At 36.7% G+C, this 25,235-nt stretch overlaps 1 protein-coding gene across 13 annotated transcripts in view; it reads right to left on the reverse strand.

Annotated features, from left to right (window-relative positions):
• Positions 1-822: 822 nt before the first annotated feature.
• LOC123524155 (caspase activity and apoptosis inhibitor 1-like) overlaps positions 823-25,235 on the reverse strand; it is a 179,842-nt gene continuing 155,429 nt past the window's right edge. For all 13 annotated transcript variants that reach the window (XM_053539180.1, XM_053539176.1, XM_053539169.1 and 10 more), the window contains 3 exons: positions 9,664-9,754; positions 4,587-4,671; positions 823-2,066 (listed from right to left, as the gene is read on the reverse strand). In XM_053539180.1, coding sequence (XP_053395155.1) covers positions 1,170-2,066; positions 4,587-4,671; positions 9,664-9,754 — 1,073 coding nt within the window. In that variant the 3' untranslated portion in view covers positions 823-1,169. The remainder of the gene's footprint in view (positions 2,067-4,586; positions 4,672-9,663; positions 9,755-25,235) is intronic.

Consider the following 25,235-nt stretch of genomic DNA (forward strand, 5'->3'; position numbering starts at 1 on the left):
AATTTTGTAGAGGTCCACTAGGCAATGCTACATGTCAAATATCTAAGCTCTAGGCCTTCTGGTTTATTTTTAGAAATTTTTTGAAGATTTTCCTATGATAAATCAAGTGACCCCTGGGGCAGAGTCAATTTTGACCCAGGGGTCACGATTTGAACAATTTTAGTAGAGGTCCACTAGGCAATGCTACATGTCAAATATCTAAGCTCTAGGGCTTCTGGTTTTTGAGAAGAAGATTTTTTAAGATTTTCCTATGTAAAATCAAGTGACCCCTGGGGCGGGGTCAATTTTGACCCCGGGGTCATGATTTGAACAAATTTGGTAGAGATCCACTAGGCAATGCTTCACACCAAATATCTAAGCTCTAGGGCTTCTGGTTTTTGAGAAGAAGATTTTTAAAGTTTTTCCTTTCGGTTGCCATGGCAACCAGAGTTCTGCATGGAATTCAATTCTTTGAACAATTTTTGTAGAGCTTCACCCAAGGAACATTGCTGTGAAGTTTGGATGAAATTGGCCTAGCGGTTTATGAGGAGATGTCGTTTAAAGTAAAAGTTTACGGACGGACAACGGACGACGGACGATTGACGACGGACGGTGAGTGATCAGAGTAGCTCACCCAGAGCCTTTGGCTCTGGTGAGCTAAAAATATGAACCAGGTAAAATATCTAAGGCTCAGACAGTTGACCTTCAGTAATGACCTTGACATTGGACCTTTTAAACTACAGCTAGTGCTATGAGATGAATAGTCCATCCAATTCATCCCCTCTTTTCAAATGGTGAAAAAGATACAGACATGACACAAAATTGGCCATACAGACAAGGTAGTAAGTAATCCCTTGGTCTTCAAGTATCACAACAATATATTTGAAAAAAAAAAGAGCCATAAAAATTTGGTAACAAAAGCTATAAGATTTTAACTAAGCTTAAAAACTTGATTTAGAACACACTGTGCTCAAACCTGAAGACGACTGTATTATTAGCAGTAACATCAGAATACTAACAAGCAAATAATGAACCAACACGTCTAAACCAATATATGAAGCTGCCATTTTTTTTCCCCAAGGGTCAAAACCTGTGCAAAAGCTGCCACAACCAAGAAGTAATACATTACTCAGAAGTATGCTTCTAATTCATTTTTCTGATAAAATTACACACAAGTCATACCAAACACATTATTTAGCTGTTTTTAACATTGCTTTAATTGCCCTAGCCCTCATTTCAAGTTCTAATAATTCCATTTGATTTCTTGTCAAAGCAGGGGCAATGTCCTGACTTGGAGGTTTTACAATTCTTCTCGCAGGCTTTCCTTTTTTAACTTCACTGACAACCACTTCTGGTGCAGATTTCTCAACTTCAGTTTCTTTTTCTACCCCAGAAATTTCACTGTCATCTAAATTGTCTCCTGCACCAAGTTCAGCTTCAATGTTTGAAGCTTCTTCATCTATTAAATGATCAGCTTCCACATTTATAATATGATCTTCAATTTCATCAGTATCACCTTTCACCTCTTTCATTTTCTCTTCTAGTTTATTTTCATTCTCAACATTTTCAGTTTTTACAATTCTAATATCTGTGTCAACATTCTTACTTATCACAATTATTTTATTGGTGCTTTCTGCCTTGTTAGAACTATCATCAATTTTACTTTCATCAACATCTTCACTAACATCCACAGTGTCTTCAGTTTCTGTATTGACCTTATCATTACCAACAACTGTCTCAAGATCTTTTATTGTTTCAGCACAGTTTTTATCTTTCTCAGATTCAGTTTTTTCATCACTTTCCTCAGTATTATCACATATACCTAAACCATCTGCATCCTTCTCAGGACTTTCACGCAGTTTTGCTTCAGGATTAACAACAACATTGTCTGACACCTTTATCTCTGTTTTTTCAGTATTATCAACAGCTGTCTCCCCTGATTCACTATTGTCATCAAATACCTCCCCTTCTTCTGGCTCCTCCGGTGTACCCGGTGTAACAGGACACTCACTTTCAGGCTGATTAATAGCAGTGTCATCTTCCATTGGAACATCACTGGCATCAGCATCTTCATATTCCTCACCATACTGAAAACAGGAAGTAAACTAGAAAATGCTTTTGTAAAAAAGCGCATGTCTCCCCCAATGCAAAGTCCTATAGGCAAGAAGTCAATAGGGTTCAGGAGCGATAGTCAAAGAGACACTGATGGTTGGCTGCAATAGGGATCATCTACTTGGCATGTCAAGTCATCCCGCTAAATTTCAACACTCTTGGCCTAGTGGTTCTCAAGTTACTGTTCAGGCTCCTGTGACCTTGACCTTTAATCAAGTGACCTCAAAATAAATCGGCGTCATCTACTTTGCATGTTCAATCATCCTATTAAGTTTCAACATTGTAGGTCAAGTGGTTCTCAAGTTATTTCCAAAAAATGATTTTACATGAACAGGCCACTGTGACCTTGACCTTTAATAGACTGATCCCAAAATCAATAGGGGTCATCTACTCTGCATGTTCAATCATCCTATGAAGTTTCAACATTCTGGGTCAAGAGGTTCTCAAGTTATTGATTAGAAATGGTTTTCCATGTTAAGGCCCCTGTGACCTTGACCTTTAACAGAGTGACCCTAAAATTGTTAGGGGTCATCTACTCTGCACAACCAATCATACTATGAAGTTTCATCATTCTGGGTCAAGTGGTTCTCAAGTTACTGACCGGAAATGGTTTTCAATGTTCGGGCCCTTGTGACCTTGACCTTTAACAGAGTGACCCCAAAATCGTTAGGGGTCATCTACTCTGCATGATCAATCATCCTATTAAGTTTCAACATTCTGGGTCAAGTGGTTCTCTAGTTATTGATCGGAAATGGTTTTCAATGCTCAGGCCCCTGTGACCTTGACCTTTGACAGAGTGATCCCAAAATCAATAGGGGTCATCTACTCTTCATGATCAATCATCCTATGAAGTTGCAACATTCTGGGTCAAGTGGTTCTCTAGTTATTGATCGGAAATGGTTTTCAATGTTCTGGCCCCTGTGACCTTGACCTTTCACAGAGTGACCCCAAAGTCAATAGGAGTCATCTACTCTTCATGACCAATCATCCTATGAAGTTTCAACATTCTGGGTCAAGTGGTTCTCTAGTTATTGATCGGAAATGGTTTTCAATGTTCAGGCCCCTGTGACCTTGACCTTTGATGGAGTGACCCCAAAAACAATAGGGGTTGTCTTCTCCAGCAGCCCTACAACCGTATGAAGTTTGAAGGTTGTAGGTCAAATGGTTCTCAAGTTATTGCCTGGAAATGATGTGTGACATACGGACGGGCGGATGGACGGACGGACGGACAGGGCAAAAACAATATGTTTCCCCCAGAAAGGGGGGAGACATAATTAATCTAGACTTTACTGTAACTTGTCTCAATTTATCTATCAATAAAAAAAACCTAAGGATTGTGCTTCCCAATTATTTGTTTTGTTGTGTCATACCAAGGCAATATAGGTCTTAGGGTGATGTTTCAGTTTATTAATGTTAGAAAATGACTCCCAAATTCCAATTCAGACATTATTTTAATGTACTGGGGGTACCCAAGTATAATCACTAAGTATAGTCACAGAGCCCCCACCTATAAACCAAAGAATAGGATAACAGCACTTTATGCAAATACTTAATATACTGGTACATGTATAATGCCAATAACAGCAGTCAAATAATAAGGTAATAGTTTTACAATCATTTATGATACATCAAACTGATGTAGCAATACTTGCATACAACACTTTCAAAGTGGGCATAATTTTGTTGTATATCTCCCAACATTTCTCATGCAAAAACTGTAAAGTACCACAAATTAAGGAAAAATCACTGAGCCATAAGATTCCAATGATATATACAACTAGGCTTGGCAGCGGTAACTGGATTTTCAACCAGTGGTATAGGAAAAGTAGCACAGATCAAAGATTGACAAATCAAGAGTCATGACTTGGCTGAAAATCATTTATTGGAACATGACGATAATATGCACAGCTATACTTCACACTACTCCAGAGGTGAAATTAAGCCTAACTGTATAAAGAACTGTAACGTATGATAAAACAAGGGCCATCACTCCACTGAAAATCACTGAAGAGGTAATTATGCCGATAATTTGCATAATAAGACTTGGCACTGATAACACATTTGAGGTTTGGGGGAAATCCGCCTTATAATACAAGAGTGGACAAAACATTATAAAATTTGATGAATCAAGGTCCATAACTCTGCAAAAAATCAACGAAGCTGAAAATGCCAATGATATGCACAATTAAGCTTGGCAACGATCACTCCTGTGAAATTTGGTGTAAAATCTGCTCAGTGGTGTCGGAGGAGTTGCATGGACAAACTTTGTGCAACACAGACAGACTGACTATCCCCCAATACATGTAGGAGACATAATAACTATGAGCGGTCCATGGAAGGATGCAACAGACAAAGTTTCCCAAGTGGTTTATAAGTAGTTGTTTAAAGGGTTTCAATTTTCTTAGCTCTGGAGACCAAAACAAGTTGGAGCAGAACATTTTGACCACTACATTATACAGCATTGTTCTATTTGAGATGATGAGGCGTGTTTTTACCTGTTGTTGATAGGCTTGGTCTTCCTCACTCTGGTCCCCACTCTGACTGCTGTGTCCATCACTTCCTTCCTCATAGTCTATCTCTCTGTAACAAAACAACATACTGTAACAAAACAACATAATGTAATACACTTATGCCCGGGGTCTCTTGATGGTTGGTCCCATTTTCAGTCCCGTGATCACTATAAGCTTGAACTTTAACCTACTAACCCCCAAAACAATTGGGGTCATCAATTTCATTAGACCAATCATGCTATTAAGTTTGAAGATATTAGGTCAAGTGGTCCTCAAGTCATTGAGTGGAAACGGTTTCAAGGTTCAGCCTGTGACCTTGATCTTTGTTCTGCTGACCCCAAAAATGATAGGGGTCATCTACTTGATCAGCACAAGCATGCTATCAGTTAAAGGTTCTTGGTCAAATGGTACACAAGTTATTGCGTAGAAACCATTTTCAAGGCTCAAGCCCCTGTGACCTTGACCTTTGAACAACTGACCCCTAGAACAGTAAGGGTTATCTACTTCATAACCCAACTAGAGTTGTCACAGGAGTGACGAATTATACCCCCACAATATTGCCTTGTCACAGAATTAAGCCAATGTCAAAGCCAAACTTGCTTGACCTTTGACCTACTGACCTCATAATCAATAGAGGTCATCTGCTGGTCATGATCAACCTCCCAATGAATTTTCATGATCCTCGGCCAAAGTGTTCTCAAGTTATTGTCCGGAAAAGGTTTGAATGTTCCAGGTCACTCTGACCTTTGACCTTTGGAACTCAAAATCAATACGGGTCATCTTCTGGTCATGACCAACCTCCCTATTAAGTTTCGTGATCCTAGACCCAAGCATTCTCAAGTTATCATCCGGAAACCGTTCATATGTTCCAGGTCACTGTGACCTTCTGACCTCAAAATTAATAGGGGTCATCTGCTGATCATAACCAACCTCCCTATCAATTTTCATGATCCTAGGCCCAAGCATTCTCAAGTTATCATCCAGAAACCGTTTAACTGTTTCGTGTTATTGTGACCTTGACCTTTGACCTACTAACCTCAGTCGAACTTGACCTGTATTTTATCATGTTACACCTGTGTACAAAAATTTATGATCCTAGACATAAGTGTTCTCAAGTTATCATCCGGAAACTGTTTAACTGTTCAGAGTCACTGTGACCATGACCTTTGACCTACTGACCTCAAATTCGAACTTGACCTGCATTTCATGATGTTACACCTGTGTACCAAAATTTATGATCCTAAGCCCAAGCGTTCTCAAGTTATCATCCAGAAACCGTTTAACTGTTCAGGGTCACTGTGATCTTGACCTTTGACCTACTGACCCCAAAGTCGTACTTGACCTGTATTTTCTGATGTTACACCTGTGTACCAAAAATTATTTACATCGGTCAAGCCTTTCTTGAGTTATCATCCGGAAACCATGAAAACCAATGGACCGACCAACCGCCAAGCTCACTCCTATATACGCTCCCCCCTACCCAACTTCCTTTTGTGGGGATATAATCATGCTACCAAGTTCGATGGTTCTGAGTCAAGTGGTCCTCAATTTACTGGGAAGAAACAGTTTTCAAGGTTCAGTCCCGTGACCTTGACCTTTGACCTAATGACTCAAAAAACCATATGGGCGATCTACTTGATAACCAAGTTTGAAGGTTCTGGGTCAAGTGGTTCTCAAATTATTGGGCAGAAACTGTCCGCTCTACCAACAGACAGATGGAGGGACCAACTGATACAACAAACAGGTGAAAAGCAATATAACCTCTCCCCCCCCCACCCCCCATTCTTCAAAAGAGTGCATAATATAACAACAATAGCATTGATCCTCATCAATTAAGTAAACTAATGTCATTGTACTAAACTAGAAATTGTAAACAACTATCTATACTGCTAATACTGTAAATTATTCAGCACTGAATGACCACTTTATATACAATTTTTTTAGACTAGATAGGGGGCAGAGCTAGAGGAAAAATAGGAGGTGCGCAAGTTCATATCATGATAAAGACTCATGCAAGGTTTCATCAATTTATATCAATTACTTTTTGAGCTAGGCGTGTCACAAGGTGAAAATGTGCATTTTTGACTATTTCAGGGGCCATAACTCTGAAAATAGGGAGCGGAGCCAGACAAAAAATAGGAGGTGCGCAAGTTCATATCATGATAAAGACTCATGCAAGGTTACATCTATTTATATCAAATACTTTTTGAGCTAGGCGTGTCACGAACTTTGGACGGACGGACAAGACCAAATCTATATGCCCCCACCACTCATGGGGTGGGGGGGAGGCACAAAAAGTTACAATATAAGTTATTTATAGTAACAACAAAGGGAAGAAAATCTTTTAAAAAAATCTAAGTCCACACAAAAATCCTCACCTGTAGAGATAAGTCAAAATACACCTCAAAATTGGATGTAACATGCATACTGTACTACAGAAAAGTGGTCTTGATTTTTCCCTACGACCAGTAATAAAAAAGTTACATTATAAGCTATTTATAATAACAACAAAGGAAAGTAATTCTAGGTTCTTGCATAAGACACTCCGTCTCATGATGATGAACAATTGTGCCAAGTTACTTCAAAATCCCTCCATGCATGAAAAAGAAATGCTCCGGACAAAGTCATTCTTGTATCTGACCTTTGACCTCTAAGTGTGACCTTGACCTTAGACCTAGGGTGCTGGTTCTTGTGCATGACACTCCGTCACATGGTTGTGAACATTTGTGCCAAGTTACATCAAAATCCCTCCATGCATGAAGAAGAAATGCTCCGGACAAAGTCATTACTGAATTTAACCTTTGACCTCCAAGTATGACATTGACCTTTGAGATAGGAACCTGCTGTTTGCTCATGACACTCCGTCTTGCTGGGGTCAACATTCACGCCAAATATAAACAAGATTGCTCCATGCATGTCAAAGTTAGGGTCCGGACAAACAAATCCAGACGGACGGATGGACGGACGGACGCACATACACCGAACAGCCATTTGGACAACTATGTCTTCGCTTCCGCAAGCGGGCTCGACAAATAATCAACTTTACTTGTGAATGGATTGTTAACTTCTAGGATATCTTAGTTAGCTTACAGTACAATTGCAGTCCTTCGAAAAGCCAAGGGACCAGCCATTTTTTCGTAATATCGCATTTTCGTTCGAGTGCAGAATAGGAAATTTCGCTACCTCTACATATAGAAACAACTACCCAAATGTAATATCTACACGTGGTGATATTCAGGATTTTCATATCGGAGTAAATGTATACTAATTTTAAATGTACTTCAACGCAATGACCTGCGCCTTCTTCTATGGTCTTCCCTTTCACCGACATTCCTATCCAGTTATCCTCCCGACTGAGCCCGACCCTTCACCGGATTGCTAAGAATGCGTAAGTTGCCTATTCCGATTCAGCTATCCTTCAAGACGACCTGAGCTCTTCACTGAATTGCTCAGAATAATACAACGACAATTTACATATGATCAGGACTTTAAATATTTATTCTTATCTTCTTTATGCAGTGATTGTTTGAGATATATAGATATCGAAGCGGGTGTGACTGGTGTGCCATCTGATCCAATATTTATAAGAAAAAAGATCAATCACTATAATGTCAAATAACTTGTGTCATGGCATATGTGTTTCGCTTTTAATTTGTAAGTTTTCACACTGTAATAACTGTTTACGCCCAGTTAATGGATAGAGACACTTTCCACTCTAAAGCGTTTTTCATGCTTAGCCGTGATGACCCGGACTTGACACATTAAGAATGGAAGATGTGAAAACTTAGCCAATTCAGGTATTCGTAAAATTGCATCTCAAACAAGTTAAAAACAGGCTGTAAGGGCATAACAATACATAACATTTTTCGTAAAATTGTATTTTCGTAAAACCACGACTTTGTAACATAGCAATAAGAAGGAAAGCAGCCAGGACCACAACCTCTTTTCATAGTATACTGGTATTTCGTTAAAGTGCAATTCGCAGCACCGCGAATGCACTGTAAAGAATATTTCCTTGCAAAAAAAATTATAAGATTTCTATATTTTGTTTTTGAAATTGTAACTTTGTCGGATTGCTACAATGGAAAAAAAGTTTTGGCCGTAAAGCCGACGTTATAAATACTTTGAAAACTCAGAATGATCTCTCCACCATCCTGTAAAATCTCTGGAAAGAGGTTTAGTTTCTATCCGGATCTTGCAGAATAAAACTGTACTTTGAGAAAAACCCTGTTAAAGATTAGGTGAATCAAACTGTAGTTGGCAAGACAATGAAAAACTCTATTCCTGAAAAATTTCCTGATTCAACAGAAGGGTTCAATGTTCCTATTTTCAGCTGACAGTTTTTTTTAAAGTTTTGGGTTAATGGTGGCGGGGACCGTAAGAAGATGAAAATTGCGCCATAGCCACTAAAATACGGGGAAAATTGCCTTGTGATAAAAGCAGTTTTTCAGAAATATGTTACAATAAAAAAGAAAATTATTTAAAAACACATTGTCTCATGTTTTAAATGGTACAGTTTACTTTATCATGTACATCTAGAAAGGGTTTTGTTGGTTGGGGTATGTAAAAAAAAAAATTATATATATTTTTATTTATTTATTTTTGTTTTTTAGGGGATTTTTTTTTTCAGAAATAGGGGGGAAAAACCATACTTTTTTTTTATTGGAATGGGGCTGAATTTCGGCCCAAAAAACACTGGCTGACAATATATATAGTCATTTTCAAAGAAGTAAAGAGCCAGTTGCTGATTTTCTTCATCCTGTTCAACTTCAAAACAGTCATATGAAAGGATTTATAGTGCTACATACATTTCCTTACGACACGAGATCAAAATCAGTGTTTGTGACCTTGACCTTGCAGCTACCAATGTTGATATGTTGACCTTTTATGTAATTTTGAATACAGTTGATGTCTGAACAAGATCTAACAGACAGACGGGCAGATCTTCCAACAAATGAAGACTTAGAACTATGGCTTCACTTTCAGATGTTCTCTGTTTTTTTTCTTTTCATCTTTTTTTGGTTGTTAATGTAAGGTGAAAGTGGAAGGATGTTAGATATACCTGTCCGAATCACCAATTTCATGTGTAAATGATGTGGAATCTACAACTTGTGAATCCATGCCTTCTTCATCTACCTGTCCTTCTTCCATCTCTGAAAATATACAAAACACAATCCAATTCTCTTACCTCGATCTCCTGTCATTTTACATGCACACTGGTAGCCTGCATTAACATAATGGGTATATAACACCAGATTTAGCTTTAACTGGAGTATTGTTAGGATGATGGACTTTGTCAAAAGAATGCAAATAAAGACCACCTACCAGACAGTTGTTTTGTTTGGGTTTTTTCTGGTTAAACGCTGTTTTTCAACAGTATTTCAATTATGTAACTGTGGGATTCTGTACCAGTATAAACCTGTTTTTGGCAAGTAACTGCCAACTTTCCCACATGAATCTGAAGTTAAGGATAAATGATTTCAGACTCAATGTCTTTTATCAAATTGTCACGGAGAACATACGCCTTGCCCAGGGATCAAACTCATGACCCTGTGATCTGTAGATCTGCACTCTCCCTATTGAGCTAAGTTGACAGGCTGTACCTGCGATAATTATGACTGTTTGACTATCCCTAGCATTGTCTTTGTCATAAATACTGGTCAGACTTTACTCATGGTTCATGGCAGTACTGATTTTATAATAGCTCATAGTGGAATAAAACTGTTTGATCAACATATTTTTAATTTAACTATTGCAAATCATTAATCGTTGTGGGGGACTAATTTTCGTGCACTTCATGGTTGAGTGAATTCAAGATTTAAAATTCAGAAATTCATTTTGCTACAAAACATCTATTTTGGCCCAAACCATGGAAATTAACTGATTTCAGAGCATATGATTAAATCTGACTGTTGTTCATTGTGACAAATTCTACAATTACTACCAATCTGCGTTGCTGTATTGCAAACTTGAATCTTAGCAGCTCCTGGGACACTTTAACAAGTAAAATATCAGCAACAACCGTTGATTATACAAAAGAAACAACTCTGTTGATATTGTACAAAATTATTCATATTGCAGTTGTTTCCCTTCAACTTTTACTACCTCTTCTCCACAACAGAACATTTTTGTTTTTGTTTTTAACAGACCATCTGAATTAAGCAGCCATTTGCCTTAAGAAACTTGGCAGCAAACTTCCAAAACTGACTTTGTTCAATAACTTGTCTTACGCAGCCACCTTCATAGATCAGGCAGATAATTTGACTCCTTGGTTGGCTGCTTAATAAAGATCTGTGTGTAATTCTTTAGTTGGTCTACTTAGCTCAGTAGTTTAAGGGCACTGGACTAACTATTCATAAATCCCATCCATAGGCCAGGCAAATGTTCTTCAGGATAATCTGACTGACGTCTAAAGCATATTTTAACTTGTAACCTTAAAACAGCCAACTTTAACATATTTTTTTTGCCGATTAGTTTGTCATCTTCACCGACATTTGCGGATAAATTCAATCTTACAACTGAGGTAAAAAGAAGATGCAACTCCCTGCAGCTTATTTACCCAAGGAGGCCCCAACAGCTCAGCAACTGAAGCACCTCATTTTAAGGATATTTTGAACTGTGCTTCAAAAAGAAACAACTAACAGACAATCAAACTGCACAAACTGATAGACCAAAGCCCCCTTAAGCCTGGCCAAGATTATCAAACCCATGTCAACGACAGGCATTTTACAAGGAGGCCCCAACAGCTTATTACCCAGAAAGGCTTTAATTTTTATGTTAAATCAGATGAAACAACTGTTCAAATAGGTTTTACGCATACTTACATGTTAACAATAAATAGCACAACCTTCAAATACTGCACATGAATTTACTGTTACAGCCATAAAGGGAGGGAATAAAAACAATGGATTCAATAAAAATTTCTTTTATGTTAATCAATATTCGAACAGTTGACCAATATGAGAGAAAACAATTATAGAGAATAAGATTTAACACAAAATTATACATTTTATGCTCATGGCAAAATTATGGCAGCAACATTATAAACAAAAGCATTATAAGCATTTTAAGATCAGTATGTAACAACAGCTGCCAAGGAACAAGAACAAATAAACAGAAACTATTAACATTTCAAATGTTCACTATACAAGGAGACAAAACAAAGTCGAAAGCAATAGACACATCATAAAACAATGTAATTTCTTATTTTTTTCACCATCTGAGAGACGAGTCGATCTTAAACTATAAACAATCAAGAGAAATGTTTCAGACTGGGGACCCATCCATCAATGGGCATCTACGTAGTGTTTATACCGCACTTTATGAGGTTTAGTCTTGCAATCCGAAGTTTCAACGATACATCTTTCTGACAGAAATCATCCATAACAGCGCCGCTATTCGCCACTCAAACTGACCACTGACCGATTTCACTGTCCGCTTAATTTACATAAATGTTCCTTAAAGGTTGGTCATCACTTCTCAGTTAATTGGCAACGATCTCTGCTAAGAACTAGTCTTCTCTGACTTCCATATTTAGACTGACCACTGATGGATCTCTGGCTGGCCTAATTTACATTAATGTTCCTTAAAGGTCAGTTATCACTTTTCTTGGTTGATCAGTAAGGATCTTGCCTGAAGAACTTTAACATTTGAAACTTTCTCCCAACTTTTACCAGTCAGACTGACCACTGACAAATTTCATTGTCAACTTGAAAAAAAATTGATGAAATTTTAAAGTTCTGCTTGGCTGGTCTAAATCAAGAAACAAACATGATTTCATAGTCATCAGCATCTCCGTGAAATCAACTACATGTATTAAAACATTTTTCATACCAATATTCACTTTCACTCCTGAGCAATCTTGACTACTTCTTATACCAACATAAAAAAAAAATCTCCATTTTTTTACATTGCCAGTCAACCTTTAATCAACCTTTTAAATGAATCTTTAATCATATCCCCGACTTGATTGTAGTGCAGAGTGAGAAATTAGATGGAAATGATGAATTTTTCTGTAACTAACCTTCTACTGAAATTCTGTGGATATTAATCAAAAATCCAATACTTTATGACAATCATATAAAATTGTCTTCAATCATTAATGCTAACGAGGTGTCTCGTCTTATCTCGATTTTTTTCAAACAATTACCGAATAGCTTCTCGAAAAAAATAAGACATATATAGATATATATATATATATATATATATATATATCAAAGACAGAATCTTGTTACATGTTCATAAAAAAAAAGATTTATATCTTGATTAATGGTCAAAACATTAAGTGAAGAAATGAGGTAGATCTTTAAACCTTTAATGTAATTTCCTGGAAACAGATTACTTACAACTTTATTCATAAATTGCTTCAGGCCTCCAGCCCTTTACCCCATGTACCCCTATTTTCCATCTACCAATGTCTTCCTCTGACTATACTATCAACAATTTCAATTTGACCATATTAGAGCTTTCCTGGCTGAATGGTTAAGAGTCACTACATGCAGACTCCAAATCACTAGTCCCTTGCTACTACGAAATCTGAAAACTCTGCTTGCAGTGTGAAGTTCTTTCATGCAAGGAAACTTGTCTGTGGTTCTATCCAGGGGCCAGTGTTTGAGCCTGAAATAATACCCACCTTGGGGCAACTTAACACTTACCCTGCTAAATTTCTATAATGAATTTGTCGATCTTTCAATTTGGACAATACCATGACTGTTAAAAGGGGTGCATACCAAGAAGATACTGACTGAATGGCGAACAGTGCAGATCATGATCAGACTGCATGGATGTGCAGGCTGATTATGATCTACACTGGTCACAAAGGCATAATCAATCATGTACAGCATGATAAGGGTTAAAACTAACCATACAAACTATCCAACTGGCAACTAACAAATTTCAATATTAGCTTCTTCATCCTAACTTCATAAAACCATATATTGTCAAGCAGAACGTAATACTGGCAACTATCTCTTTAAATTTGGCATGCAACAACAATATCTATTCATTTTTATTAATTTTTTACTTTTCTATCCCTGGGCAAAGCCCAAAATGGCATCAAAATTGAATGATCTCTTCAACATTATATAACCTGGCAATAATTCATAAGCACAACAGTAGCTGCTATTCTCTTTTTTTTTCATATTTCGCCTAATTTAATACTTTAGACGCAGAAACGAAAGGAAAAAACAAAATCAGGAAAGACAAAGCCCTAACTTTTCTTGAAGAATGTCCAAGGATTTGCCATTCTATTATCATCAAAATCACTCATTCCATGGGCATTAATCATCCAAGCCAAACCTAGTGGTCAAGTAAAGCTGTTTTTTTTTGCTTAATTACTATTGACTAACTTGCGGTCATTTTTTTAAAGTGATTTTCGCACCACTGTCTTCTCACACAAGGCCAATGCATGATCATGTGTCCAATGTGTGGTATTTTTCAGCTTAGTCCCATCTTCGTAAAAACTACAGACAAAAAACATTAATCTTTCCTTCAAAAATGCCCCACCATTGTCTTTACTTTGTCCTCTACTGATGTATCAAAAACATAGTCCCGACTTACATAAATGCTGCCATTCAAAACTTACAGAAAAAAACAAGAGAATTCTGAAACACATAAAACTGTACAGGAATGTAAGAAACACATGCAAAAATGTTATTTCAAAACCTGAAGATAAATAGAATTATTTCCCTTTGATTACCAATGATTGCGTTAGAGCGACATTCTATCAAAATAAAAATTTATCGCTACATTAAGAACCATAGATGTCATTCTGAAGATGGCATCTTCTCCTTTGAATTGCCTTTTTTTATATTTACTAGACATGTAACCCGCCTATAAACATTTTTTTCTATTTTTTACATGCTTATTTTCATTTTCTTTTTTCAAGTGTGGCCACATTTTCCACTGTAGCTCTTAAAAAATGGTCTAGAATACTTAGTCACTTATAATGAATGCCAACAGACTGCCAGAATCCAGAGCTTGTAAAGCTTCCTGTCACGGTATATTAAACTGAATGAAGTTCTATCTTGAATAATACAGCTCCATTAATGAGGTTGCGGGTTTAAACCTAGCCGTTACCTCATGCAAACACATGAGCTGACTCACCAAGCTTTTCTCTGGGTGCTTGTTTGGACCCATTTTAAAGCTGCTTAATTGAGTCATTTTCCCAATTGAAAAAAAATCTTTGTTTCAAAGTTTGAGGCAAAAATTCCAAATTTTGGTAAAAAAAAATTTTTTTTCTTTGTATAAACTAAAGCAGAACTGATAAGATCTAAAATGTAAATCACTTTGTCACCTTCCCAAATACTAAAAAAAAATCATTGCATTTGTTCCCATGCAAAGAAGTGCAGATACAAAATTGATTCAGAAAGAATTAAATTTTCATTTAAGCTAAAGTATTTTACTTTTTGTTTTGTTTTATGTTTAACACCGGTTTTTAACCGTATTTTAGTTATGTAAAAGTGGACAGTTAACCTAACTAGTGTTCATTGACTTTGTACCAGTATAAACCTGTTCTCTGCAAGTAAATGCTGACTTCCCACATGAATCAGAGGCAGAGGACGAATGATTTCAGACACAATGTCTTATATCAAACAGTCACGGAGAACATACCCCTTGCCCATAGCATGCAAGGATCGAACCCACGACCCAGCGATCTGTGCTCTCCCTATGGAGCTTAGCGAATAGGCTTTAAGCTAAAATAACTTCTTATACAGTCAAACCTGTGCTTAAGACCACCTCGAAATAAAGACCATTTCCAAATAAAGACCCCCTCTAAATAGAAGACAAGTACAGTGAAACCAGCTTATAAATGCCACTATCAAAAGTTTTCTCTTACCGTGTAACTACAAATAATGAATATTAACCTAAGTTGAGTGACAACCTGTAAACAATGACCATTGTTTTCATTTCTCAAGGGTGGCCTTTATTTACAAGTTTGACTGCACTAAGAAATCCTTAATTTTTGAAGCTCACATTTCACTGTTGCATCAATGCATAAAATTTAAATTTCATACAAACAATTGTACAATCTTGCCTGTTTTATATTATCTGTTTAAAAACCCCATGTCTTCAAAATGTAACAATTTTGGCTGAAACCACAGAATATTATGCCGATGGAATTATATAATTTTAAATTAAATTAAAATGCTGTGGCATATGGACTATATAACTGAATTGTTCACTGGCTCATGAAAGGCGTTCCAAGGATTTGCCTTCTTCATGTTTAATACTCCCGGCACCAACATTAATTTCAATTAAAACCTACGAATTCAACCCTTACGAAAATGAAATATGGAAACAAGCTGGCATTAAGCTGCAAGGTAACTGTCAATGATCTGGCAACAGTCTGTCAAAAAAAAAAGGTAACTGGAAATAATCTGACTCCTATATGGGAATAAACTTCCAAGAAAAAAAGTTTAGCTGAAAATAATATGGACACTATTTCCATATTATTTCCAGTTTCTGGGAATAATCTGCAAACTATATGACAATAAACTGGCTCATAACAATCGGCATGTAAACACACTGACAATATTGTCAGCTTGTTTCCAGTGTCTGGAAGAAATCTGGCAGGAAAATGGCAAGAAACTGGAAATAAAAAACATAATTTCTATAATCGAATTGAATGAGTACTGAGATACCAGCTTGCATACAAAAACTTAAGCAAAAAATGCTATGTGGAAAAAGGGGCTTAATTTTGGAAAAAAGTATAGTTATGGGACCTGCTTAGTATATGTCAGGTCATGACATTGAACAATTGTGTAATTAGTTTCAATCTATAATTTTGTAAAAAAAAAAAAAAAAAAAAAAAAAAAAAAAAAAAGGGGGCATGTCCAATAACTTCTATTCTTTGAATAATCGAGATAAAAATTACGTAAGTGACAATATTGTATGGATTTTCTGTCTGTCTGACAGTACATTGGGTATAGATTTACTCAGAGCAGATTCTGACAATGCACTGGCTACACAATGGCAATACACTGGCAATATACCCATCTTAGCAATTTTCACAGCAAAACAAATATTACAAGACACCTTATCAAAATGGCCAAGTGTTGCATTTTTCCCTCCAAAACTATTTTCAGTTTTCAATAGTTTTCCAGCACTGATGGGCACATTGTAAAGGTACTTTTTCATCATTTTACAGTTACTTGTTTTCATTGTAACACAGATTCTGTCCGCAACAAGTATTTTTGCTAAACAGATACAGAAATTTTAAAAGTCATGTATTTTCGCTACCCTGTAAAATTAAACTTGCAGATTTACCATAATCTTTGTCAAATTTCCTTTGGTTTCAATATTATATTATTGATAACTGAAATATTGCAGATCTTAATTGTTATTAAAATTGAGTCACAAGCAAAATTAATGAAGGTTTTAAGTCACATTAAAATTCATATTAAACATAAATAAGGATAAATAGAAAAAAATATATACTGACACTAAACTGGAAACAAACTTCCCATACACTGACAATGCTATGACAATACAATGGTAATAAAGACAATTTTCCTAGGGGGAAATAAAAAAAATTAGTAACACTGAGTAGTAAAATTAGCGATATATTGGGATACTAGTCCATCTTTAGCTCAGTAGGTAGAGCGTCAATCTACGGATCATGGGGTCGCGAGTTCGATCTTAGGACGGGGATTATGTTCTCCGTGACTATTTGATAAATGACATTGTGTCTGAAATCATTAGTCATCCACCTCTGATTCATGTGGGGAAGTTGGCAGTTACTTACAGAGAACAGGTTTATATTGGTACAGAATTCAGGAACACTGGTTAGGTTAACTGCCCCCTGTTACATGACTGAAATACCGTTGAAAAACAGCATTAATCCCAAAACAAACAAACAAAACTAGTCCATCTGCCACACTAATGTATACCCGCTGTTACATGACTGAAATACTGTTGAAAAACGGCGTTAAAACCCAAAACAAAAAAACACTAATGTATAAGTGCTCATAACTTTGTACTGCGTAAAGGAATTTAGTTAAAACTTTAAATAATGATAGTTTGCTAAAGTGTTTCTCTTGTCCATGTAAGAGAGCCTGGCATATTGTGACTGACTATACACTGACAATACAATGACAACACACTGGCAATATGCCAGTGTGTTGTCAGAAAAATATTTCCAGTTGACTGGCTGTGCACTGACAATACAAGGACAACAGACTGGAAAGTCCAAAAAGCCGCTTGTTGTCAGTTGTGTATCCAGTGTGTTGCCAGATTGACATTGCATACCAGTTTGTTGCCAGATTGTTGTCAGTGTTTATTTCCAGATACCTCTATATAATTTAGCTCCTTCAAATAGTTTTATATGAAAAATCAATGAAATTTTGTTAAAACGTCATTACAAACATCACTGACAACAAACTGTATATAAACTGACAGCAGACTGGAAGTTAAATTTTACAGCTGGTTTTCAGGTCTGGAAATCAGCTGACAAGCACATGGAAACATGATGGTTATTCAGTGGCAACACACTGGATCAGTTTATTGTCAGCTCTGGAAATAGGCTGGCAAGTAACTGGATTTTAGAGTATTATTGACTGGAAACACACTTGACATAAACTGACCACACACTGACAATAGGGAAGGTTTTTCATAAGGGCAATACCTAGAAATTCAAAAGGGCGGCTCTTTAAAATAAGATCTTTATCTACAACAGACATCAATATTGTCCAACATCTACCACAGAGAGACAAAAAGAAACATCAAAAACAAAAGCAAACAAAAGCTGATGGACAGTTCTTGAAAACTCTCATTTCCTCTGCTTTAAAACTTATCGATCTTGAAACTGGCTATTTTCTTTGAGTTGATGGCTATTTCTTTCCTTAACAAGCTGCCATATACAAAATTGACCACTCGTCCATTTTTCAATATCGCTTGTAAAATTGGCTACAGAGGTCCTAATTCGATTCAGAAATTGATTTTACTAGACAATCTATTATTCATGATTCGCTCCCTTAAGACGTGGCGAGTGAGATATTGAAAACAATATAAACATCGACTTATATATTTTGATATAACATATCTCCAGTCAGGATCAGAAAAAAAAACTGTTTGAAAGAATTCTACAGTAAGTAAACTTATTAGAGAATAAGCCCAGAAATTCACAGAAAAAACACACAATGCGACGAAACAGCTGTTTGGCTGATTCAAAATAAAATTTATGTCTTTTCTTTTGTTTTTTGTAATTTCTGTAAAAATTTTACTTTATTATGTTTTAATGTCTGAAATGTATTCCAAGGTAAAATGCCACTTATATTTTCGTTTTCTTAATTGTGGTTTGAGAGTGCCATTTGTTTCTTGGCAAAGCTTGATCTAAAGGACATAGTTAAGCTATGCGTAACATAACAAGAGCAGTTTTGCAACTTGAAATGTTAGAAGTGAAGGTATATTAAGACAGAACTCTTTTCAGCCCAATTTCTTGTTATCTTTCTTTTTTTACTTGTATAAATGGTGGACATATTCTTTAAGTTGAATTTCAAACAGTAAAAAAATAATAGAGAAAAGTCACACTTATTCAAGATAAAACTTTCAATCCATCCTATTAAGTATATTTAACATTTTTCAATGGCACAATGTTGGAATATTGGGGGGGGGGGGGGGGGAATGGGGGGCGGGAGAGATGCTGAGGTGTTGGGAGAGGTTCTGTACGGACACTTCATAAATTATGGGGTGTCAACTAGCTGATAAATGGCAAAAGCTTAAAAAAATTTTAATATATATATAGAAATGAAAAAGAATTATATTCTGCCTTTAAAAAAAAAAAAAATTTAAATTCAAAGTTGCCAAAAAAAAAAAAAAAAACTTTTAAGAAACTGTCTGAAATATGACAGAGAAATCTGCTTGTTTGACAAGATTCAATTGTGAATAACATATGCAGCAAAAGATTAGCATATGTTTAAATTCTTCATACAGGTACTTTGTAAGAACAAACCACCATTGTGTGCATTTCAGAGGGTCACATCTTACTGCATGTAACTTTGAAAGCAGAAAGTAGTGCATGTGGGTACCAATCATAATGTCATGGGTTTGATCCCAAGGAGAAGCTACCATTCTACCAAACTGACAAAGTAATACATTATCCTCCACCTTTGCTTTATATGGGGATGTTGTCAGTTACTGAGAAAAATTAATTAAATACACTTCAATAAAATAGTTTTAAATTGTCCTCCTTTTTCTTTTCTTTCTTAGCAAGTACTAAACAAGAGTGCAAGAATGTCACAATATGCACCCATCGCTGCAAATTAGCAAAAAGCAGCTGTGTTTGCAAATGGAATCTTAACTTTGTGGTTGTTTAGTAAATATTGTAATTCTTTTGTTTTTCTATGTCCGCAAAAAAACTCCTTACCAAGTAGAGATACCTTAAAATACACCTAAAATTTGAAAGTAACATCTATGTTGTACCACAGAAAAGTGATCTGTAGGTTTTTTCCTACGGTCAATTATATTAATAAAGTTACAGTATAGGTTATTTATAGTAACAACTAAGGGAAGTTAATCTTAAAACAAGAGCTGTCTCCATAGGGTGACATATGCCCCCGATGGCACTTTGAATGAATAGTTATGGTCGATGTTAGAGTTAAGGACCTTTGACCTACGGATCTGACACATTCATGCATTGTTATTTTAAAATCCATGCATGAATGACAAAGATATGGACCGGACACGCCCATCATTGCATTATCATGAAATATGACCTTTATCGTCTAAGTGTGACCTTGACCTTTGAGCTACAGACCTGGGTCTTGCGCGACATGTCGTCTTACTGTGGTACACATTCATGCCCAATAATTTTAAAATCCATGCATGAATGACAAAGATATGGACAGGACACGCCCATCAATGCACTATCATGAAATATGACCTTTAACGTCTAAGTGTGACCTTGACCGTCCTCTTACTGTGCAACACATTTATGGGTAGTTACTTGAAAATCCATCCATGAGTGACAAAGATATGGACTGGACACACCCATCAATGCACTATCATGAAAAATGACATTTAACATCTAAGTGTGACCTTGACCTTTGAGCTACGGACCTGAGTCTTGCACACGACATGTCGTCTTACTGTGGTACACATTCATGCCTAGTTATTTGAAAATCCATCCATTGATGACAAAGATATGGACCGGACACGAAAATTGCGGACAGACTGACAGACCGACAGACGGTTCAAAAACTATATGCCTCCCTTTGGGGGCATAAAAAAAAAATTTGAAAGTCCAAACAAAAATCCTTACCCTGAAGAGATAGGTCAAAATACACCTCAACATTGGATGTCACATGAATGTTGTACTACAGAAAAGTGGTCTCGATTTTTCCCTACGACTAGTAATGAAAAAGTTGCAATAAAAGCTATTTATAGTAACAACAAAGGGAAGTAATTCTAAAGAAGGGACCTGCGCATGACACTTCGTCTAATGATGGTGTACAATTGTGCCAAGTTACATCAAAATCTCTCCATGCATGAAGAAGAAATGCTTCGGACAAAGTCATTCTTGTATCTGACCTTTGGCCTCTAAGTGTGACCTTGACCTTAGATCTAGGGACCTGGTTCTTGCGCAAGACACTCCATCTCGTGGTGGTGAACATTTGTGCCAAGTTATATCAAAATCCCTCCATGCATGAAGAAGATATGCTCCGGAAAAAGTCATTCTTGAATTTGACCTTTGATCTCTAAGTGTGACCTTGACCTTAGACCTAGGGACCTGGTTCTTGCGCATGACACTCCGTCTCATGATGGTGAACAACTGTGCCAAGTTTCATCAAAATCCCTCCATGCATGATGAAGATATGCTCCGGACAAAGTCTGTGGCCAGGCGTCCACAGGCCCAACCGCCCGCCAGGGGCATTCCCGTAATACGTCCCGTTTTTCAAACGGGCTTATAAAAATCTCTTGCACTAGCAAGTTTACCAAAAATATTTCATATGAGCAATGGCAGTCAGTTTAGGTAATGCTGTGCAATGGCAGTCAGTGTAGGCAATTAATGCGTGTGTAACGGCAGTCAGTTTAGGCAAATAATGCTGTGCAATGGCAGTCAGTTTAGGCAATGCTGTGTAATGGCAGTCAGTTTAGGTAATGATGTGTAATGGCAGTCAGTTTAGGCAAATAATGCTGTGCAATGGCAGTCAGTTTAGGCAATGCTGTGCAATGGCAGTCAGTATAGGCAATGTTGTGCAATGGCAGTCAGTGTAGGCAATGCTGTGCAATGGCAGTCAGTTTAGGCAATGCTGTGCAATGGCAGTCAGTAGAGGCAACGCTAAGCAATGGCAGTCAGTATAGGCAATCCTGTGCAATGGCAGTCAGTATAGGCAACGCTGTTTAATGGCAGTCAGTTTAGGCAATGCTGTGCAATGGCAGTCAGTATAGGCAACGCTGTGCAATGGCAGTCAGTTTAGGCAACGCTGTGCAATGGCAGTCAGTATAGGCAACGCTGTGCAATGGCAGTCAGTTTAGGCAACGCTGTGCAATGGCAGTCAGTATAGGCAACGCTGTGCAATGGCAGTCAGTATAGGCAACGCTGTGCAATGGCAGTCAGTATAGGCAACGCTGAGCAATGGCAGTCAGTATAGGCAACGCTGTGCAATGGCAGTCAGTATAGGCAACGCTGTGCAATGGCAGTCAGTATAGGCAACGCTGAGCAATGGCAGTCAGTATAGGCATCGCTGTGCAATGGCAGTCAGTATAGGCAACGCTGTGCAATGGCAGTCAGTTTAGGCAACGCTGTGCAATGGCAGTCAGTATAGGCAACACTGAGCAATGGCAGTCAGTATAGGCAATGCTGTGCAATGGCAGTCAGTCTAGGCAATGCTGTGCAATGGCTGTCAGTTCAGGCAATGCTGCGCAATGACAGACTATTCAGACAATGCTGTGCAATGGCAGTCAGTTTAGGCAATGCTGTGAAATGGCAGTTAGATTAGGCAATTCTGTGCAATGACAGCCAGTTAAGGCAATGCCAAGCATTGGCAATCAGTTTAGGCAATGCTGTGCAATGACAGTTAGTAAAGGCAACATTACATTTATATTTTTTGTATCTTGTTCACGTGAAAAATAAAAACGTTGAACAAGCCGAATCTCAAGTTTTACATAAACAGATATCAGCTTCATTCAAAATGACCTTTTATATAACTATTTTTTTCATCCATTTTACACCTTGAACAAAATTCGTAACAAAATCTCACAAATATATAAAATTAATAGTTGATGAAAATAAATACTATTTAACATTATAGCGACGTGAGTGATGAAAACCTGAGATATTTCTCTGTTTTCAAAACATTCGTGTGAAACTGAATATAAAACTTACAATCGTCTAATTTCTCTGCTTCTTTATGTTTTAATTTAATCATTTGTCAGATAGTTAGATCTACATATAAATGTCAGTTCTGGCGACTCTAAATTTAATACCGAGAAAAAGAATCATATTCTCGTGATTTATACGATATTGTTACATCGACAAAATTGAAATATCCATCGACTTGATTTAATTAAAATTACAGGACAATACGTGGCAACCTTGGGTCATAATCAATACGTAACTGTTAAACCTCATGTCCGTAATTCTGTAAATTATATAGATTGATCACATGACAACCTGTTGCCGTTCCTTGTATTGGACCTCCTGCCACAAATGTACAGTATCCATGGAAACCATTTTTAAATTGAAATTAATAAAATGATTGATAACTGAAACAGATGACAAGTCCTAATATGGAAATTTTCCTAGTTCAAATAAAATATGATAGATTTATCACTGAGGACTTTTCTCTTAATCCACAATATGTCGCAGTAGGAAAACCGTATAAATGGCTTAATAATTACTGAAACTGATCAATTTTGTATAAAATTAACTGCTGTTCATTATGCTTGATACTGTAAACATGTTTTCAGGTACGTCTACCGATATCTCAAGACAGTAATAAAATCTTTCATTTTTTTTTTCAAATAACATTCATGGCATTTGCAATCAGTGATATGACCATAATACCATATTTCCACATTTATGATATCATGTTGGTGTAATATATAATTACTTCCTATGGCATGTCGAGCTACCATGTCGATGGGTTCATATGAGAATGCTTTTCCAGTTGAACTTCCTGTCAAATGCCTTCAAACATCCAGTATCACATTAATTGTATGTGTGAAAAGAAACAACACTTATTTTTTGCAAAACATAATTTATGTGTTCACTTGGTTTGTTTCTTTGACAGTATTTCACACTAATGACAGTCAGTCTTAAAACAATCCTGGCTTTCATACCAGAACTCAGTAATTTGTTTTTTCTTCTTTTCTGGTAAGTGATAACTAACCCTTTAATTACCATGCTGGGCATGATTGGTTATGCCTTTGAGACCAGTGTAGATCATGATCAGCCTGCACATCCATGCAGTCTGATCATGATCTGCACTGTTCACTATTCAGCCAGTATTTTTTTGGTAAACACCCCTTTTAACAGTTAATGGTACTGTACAAATTGGAAGATGGACAAGTTCATTATAGAAATTTAGCAGGGTAAGGATTAAAGGTGGGGTATACATGACTTGGCACTGACATTGTTTGTTAATTCAAGAATCAAATAGAAAGACTCTCAATGCCGCTAATGGCATGTACATGCAGTGGTTGGGAAAGAAATATTTGCAATGTGAAAAATATCCCCTTGACCCTGAAATTAATGGGGGATTTTCAAATTCAATGGGGCTTTTTAATTTTAATCAATCAACAAAAAGTGCATAATCTGATGCATCCAAAATGCGTACTCTTTCTATCTCTAGTTTCACTTTCACTTTCAAAATTTCAACTTACCGTAATTTTATATTTTAAAGAAATAGAGGAATGAAAATGTAATGTTTATTTACTGAATTACATTCGAAATCTAATTAATTCCGTTGCTACTGTTACGATAAATAAAATGTCAAACAAAAACTTCGGTGACGTCAACCATTTTTGTCACCGGTTGGAAGTCATCCCGACAGTGCTTTGCGCTATTTATTTCAAATGCAAAACAAACAAAAACTACTCGTGTCTAATACTAATAGATATACCTTTCCAAAGATACCCAGCCAAAAATAAAACTCACATTTTTACTGGTTAAAACTGTCAATACATTTTTTATTCTTATAATTTCTCAGCAACTGCGGAACGCAGAAAATCTGGCTAACCTGTGACCTAACGAGATTTTCTAGTGAACACTTTGATTGGATCGCTGCATGCAATCATAAATGGGAACTGCGGAAACTGATTTATTTTAGCATAGGTATCTCCTGAAAGTACCATTACTGCGCATCACTGACTCTGTCTTGGTTCAACGTATATTTTTTAGTGATTTTCGCGACTTCGTAAGTTTTTTTTTCTGCCGGGATTGTAACGCATTTTATGGGAATTTCAGTGGGTCTTTTTTAAAGTGAATGTAAACCTTTCCCAACCACTGGTACATGTTGGAATCTATAAAAAAAAATTCATATGATACACACACACACAGGTCTGAGGCCATCTTTCAAAAATATTTCAGTTCCTGAATGGTGCTTGGTTCACCTACAATGTTTTTCTTTCTATTCCTTTCCTTTCCTTGCTAACTGGTTCTCAACAAACATGTAGTTTTACAACCTATTCTCA

This window comes from Mercenaria mercenaria, chromosome 3 (genome assembly GCF_021730395.1).
Source record: "Mercenaria mercenaria strain notata chromosome 3, MADL_Memer_1, whole genome shotgun sequence".
Taxonomy (NCBI): Eukaryota; Metazoa; Mollusca; class Bivalvia; order Venerida; family Veneridae; genus Mercenaria; species Mercenaria mercenaria.